The following is a 3068-nucleotide window of genomic DNA, read 5'->3' as shown; positions in this document are numbered from 1 at the left end:
CGCGCATTGCGGCCTACGCAAATGAATTTGAAATGAAAATGAATTTGAAAGAAAAAATTGAATTATGGAATAAAAATGAATTTGGAATGAAAATGAATTTAGAAGAAAATTGAATTAAAATGAAAAATGAATTTGGAAGAAAAATGAATTTCGAAATTACAATATGATTTGGAATGAAAATGAATCTTGAAATGAAATGAATTGAATGAAAATGAATTACCAATAAAAATAAAAAATATCCAGTAGCCCACTCTCGGCCACCATTTAGTCGTACCGTCGTACACGCGCATCTTAGTGCACCACACGCGTCTCTCCCTCTCTCTCTCTCTGCTCGGTGTTGCTGCGTGCGTGCGGCGCGGCAGGGCGTGCGGTGTGCGCATGTGTGTGTGGGTATGTGTGTTGTGTGTGTGTGTGTGTGTGTGTGTGTGTGTGTGCGCGCGCGCGCGCGTGTGTGTGTGGTGTCTGCGTGCGTACGTGCGTGCGCGCGCGTGTGTGTGTGCTTATTATAATGCCCGTGTGAGCTATTTCTGATCTATCGTGTTTCCTATGTACTCAGGATACTGTCTGGCTCACAAGACCACGGTTGCGGCTGGTGCTCTGTCACAGCACATTCGATACTTGCTGGAGACGCTCACGTCTGCATGAAGGCTGTACAGATCGAGTGAAAGCACGACGTACGCAGATAAAGCATCACACATATATATTCATATATATAGCGAGACCGCGAGCTAATAACTAGAAGAAAATGAGCGAGAGCGAGAAAACGCGGAGCAGACAAATGGATGCGTTGAAGACTGCGAGAGGAGAGAAAGCCAGAATGCAAGAGAGATAGAGAGGTAGAGAGGTAGACTGAGAAAGTGAGAGAGAAAAGAAAGATGACGGAGAAAGATGCGAGGGAGTGAGAAACCATGCAGTGAGACGCGCACGCGCGTGCGGTGTATTCGGCGCAACGAACTCGCCGCTTTATGTACGCGACACAACACTAACAGCCGTACTGATGCAGAAAAGGCAATTAACATGCCATAGAAGTTGTTCACTGCAACAAAATACCCCTGTATTCGCTCAGTAGCGCGTGGGCTTCTCCTTTAATCATCATGACGCTGCTCGCGGGGGGATTGCCATTAGTCAAGTGGTGATTCGCGTTGGCATATACAGCATGGGTAAAACAATCGGCTATATATATAGTGTGTGTGATTGTCGTCATACCAAGCCGCGTTTTTTTGGCAACGGCACGTCCACAGATTAGCAACTTTGATGTGCGTCTCAAACAACAGCTTATACGTATCAGATGGTCGTTATGTTCAATCGAGTTATTTTTCGGTTGAATTAAGTGAAATAAAACGCCGTCGCATAATTTTATGTGATCGCAGTCGGAGCGTATTGAACTATAACTCGTTTCAATTCCGTACAACAATTTTTATTAGAGTTTTGACATCACTAACATGACATAAATAGACTGTACGCGTGTACAGTTTCCACAGAACTGAATGAACAAAGGGAAATTCCGGCAATCTGAGAATATGCTATGCATGGTGACTAATCGCTCGAAGCTGCAATTAACCGCGTCCGTCCTTATGTATATAGAATGACGAGACAAGCATGAAAGATAAAACCGATACAGGGCAAATAAAATCCCGCTATTCGATAGGGTATAATGAGTGTTTCTAGTACACTCATAGTATGACAAATTCCGCATTATATATATATACATATATCTTGCCTATGCATACTACAGTCCATACCGCAGTTTATATAATTGCATACTTTAATAACTGGTACATACACGGAAGACCCAACCGCTACAGCGTACAATGCGTACATATACTATAACCGTTTCTACACTATATATATTTACGGTCTACCTGTACTAAAATACCCACCTTAGCAAATAACCTAAATAGGAGGTTTGTTATGGCATTATCGACCATCTACATTTTCTGCAATCGCTTCCGCAGTATACATGATACCATGCACGTACGGGTGTATACACTACATTAGCAGATGAAACGCAGCACTCCTACCCGGAGTGAAAGTACGGTTGCGCAGTACATCATTACCTAGCTATTACAGCAAATACAGTGCTCAAACATAGAAACTCCTGCACACCAGTATAAATCTATGCCGCTATTCCAGACATATAGTCAGTCGGCGTACACGAGCGACCGACAAGCGTGGGCCTGAAAGAAATCTGCGTGTCTATCGTTGTTACTTCATTTAGCTTTTTAATTAATTTTATCCATCGAATTAATTCATGCGGTTCCATGCCATTATTGCACTGTGCCCGTCTCGACACGCCGCGATATATGAATTGCTGTGACCAATACATGCATGTATCACATATACGTTAAGCTGCGCCTGACTCTAGATCATTATTTCCAGCGTTAATGACTCAGGTCTATTTTCCAGCAAGCATCATTGTACGATTCACCGCGCATGGGCGTGAGCTTCTTACATAGCTTCGAACTTCAACAAGATTTCCGTCTATTTATATAACTAAATATATTTATTACGGATATTTTTTATATGACTTACAAGATACAAGATTCAAGACTCAGTAGGTGTTGCCACGGCCACGAATGCATAAAGATGCAGTCGAGTTTGCCAAATCATAACATCGATGTATCTAACTAGTGGAGAAAATAGTTATGCATTGTCAATATTAATAATTAGTGTTCGTCCTGTAATTTTTTTAGGGGTGGAAAGTACGCGACCTTTTATAATTTATTTTCAGGTAAAAATAAATTTTGGCAAACATGTTTCTTTACGAACATTCAATCTATGTAGCTTAAATATTTGTAATATTATTTGAAGACTAATTAGAAACCTATTATAAATTAAATTAATATACATAGACATAGTCATTACAGATTTAATAAGACATGCTTATATGGTTAACCGAGCGTGAGCAGAAAGAAGCTACATTTCTGCCACGCTTTTAGACTTTGATTTTGGTATTGTTGCTCAATCTTAGACACTTTAGATTTTCTTGCAAATTTTGATATATAAATATATATGATGTATATATATATATATATATATATATATATATATATATATCCCAGTCCGAA

The 3068-nt window shown here is 40.2% G+C and overlaps 1 protein-coding gene across 2 annotated transcripts in view; it reads left to right on the top strand.

Moving 5' to 3' along the window:
- The window catches only part of LOC106804820 (UPF0764 protein C16orf89 homolog), a 7126-nt gene extending 5746 nt beyond the window's left edge, over window positions 1-1380 (top strand). For both annotated transcript variants that reach the window (XM_014806169.1, XM_014806168.1), the window contains one exon: window positions 557-1380. In XM_014806169.1, the coding sequence (XP_014661655.1) occupies window positions 557-645 (89 nt within the window). In that variant the 3' untranslated portion in view covers window positions 646-1380. The remainder of the gene's footprint in view (window positions 1-556) is intronic.
- The last annotated feature ends 1688 nt before the right edge of the window (window positions 1381-3068 follow it).

Source organism: Priapulus caudatus, unplaced genomic scaffold, assembly GCF_000485595.1.
Source record: "Priapulus caudatus unplaced genomic scaffold, Priapulus_caudatus-5.0.1 Scaffold88, whole genome shotgun sequence".
In the NCBI taxonomy this organism is placed as follows: Eukaryota; Metazoa; Priapulida; class Priapulimorpha; order Priapulimorphida; family Priapulidae; genus Priapulus; species Priapulus caudatus.
Note: the sequence above shows the minus strand (reverse complement) of the source record. Positions and strands in the feature narration are given on the sequence as shown.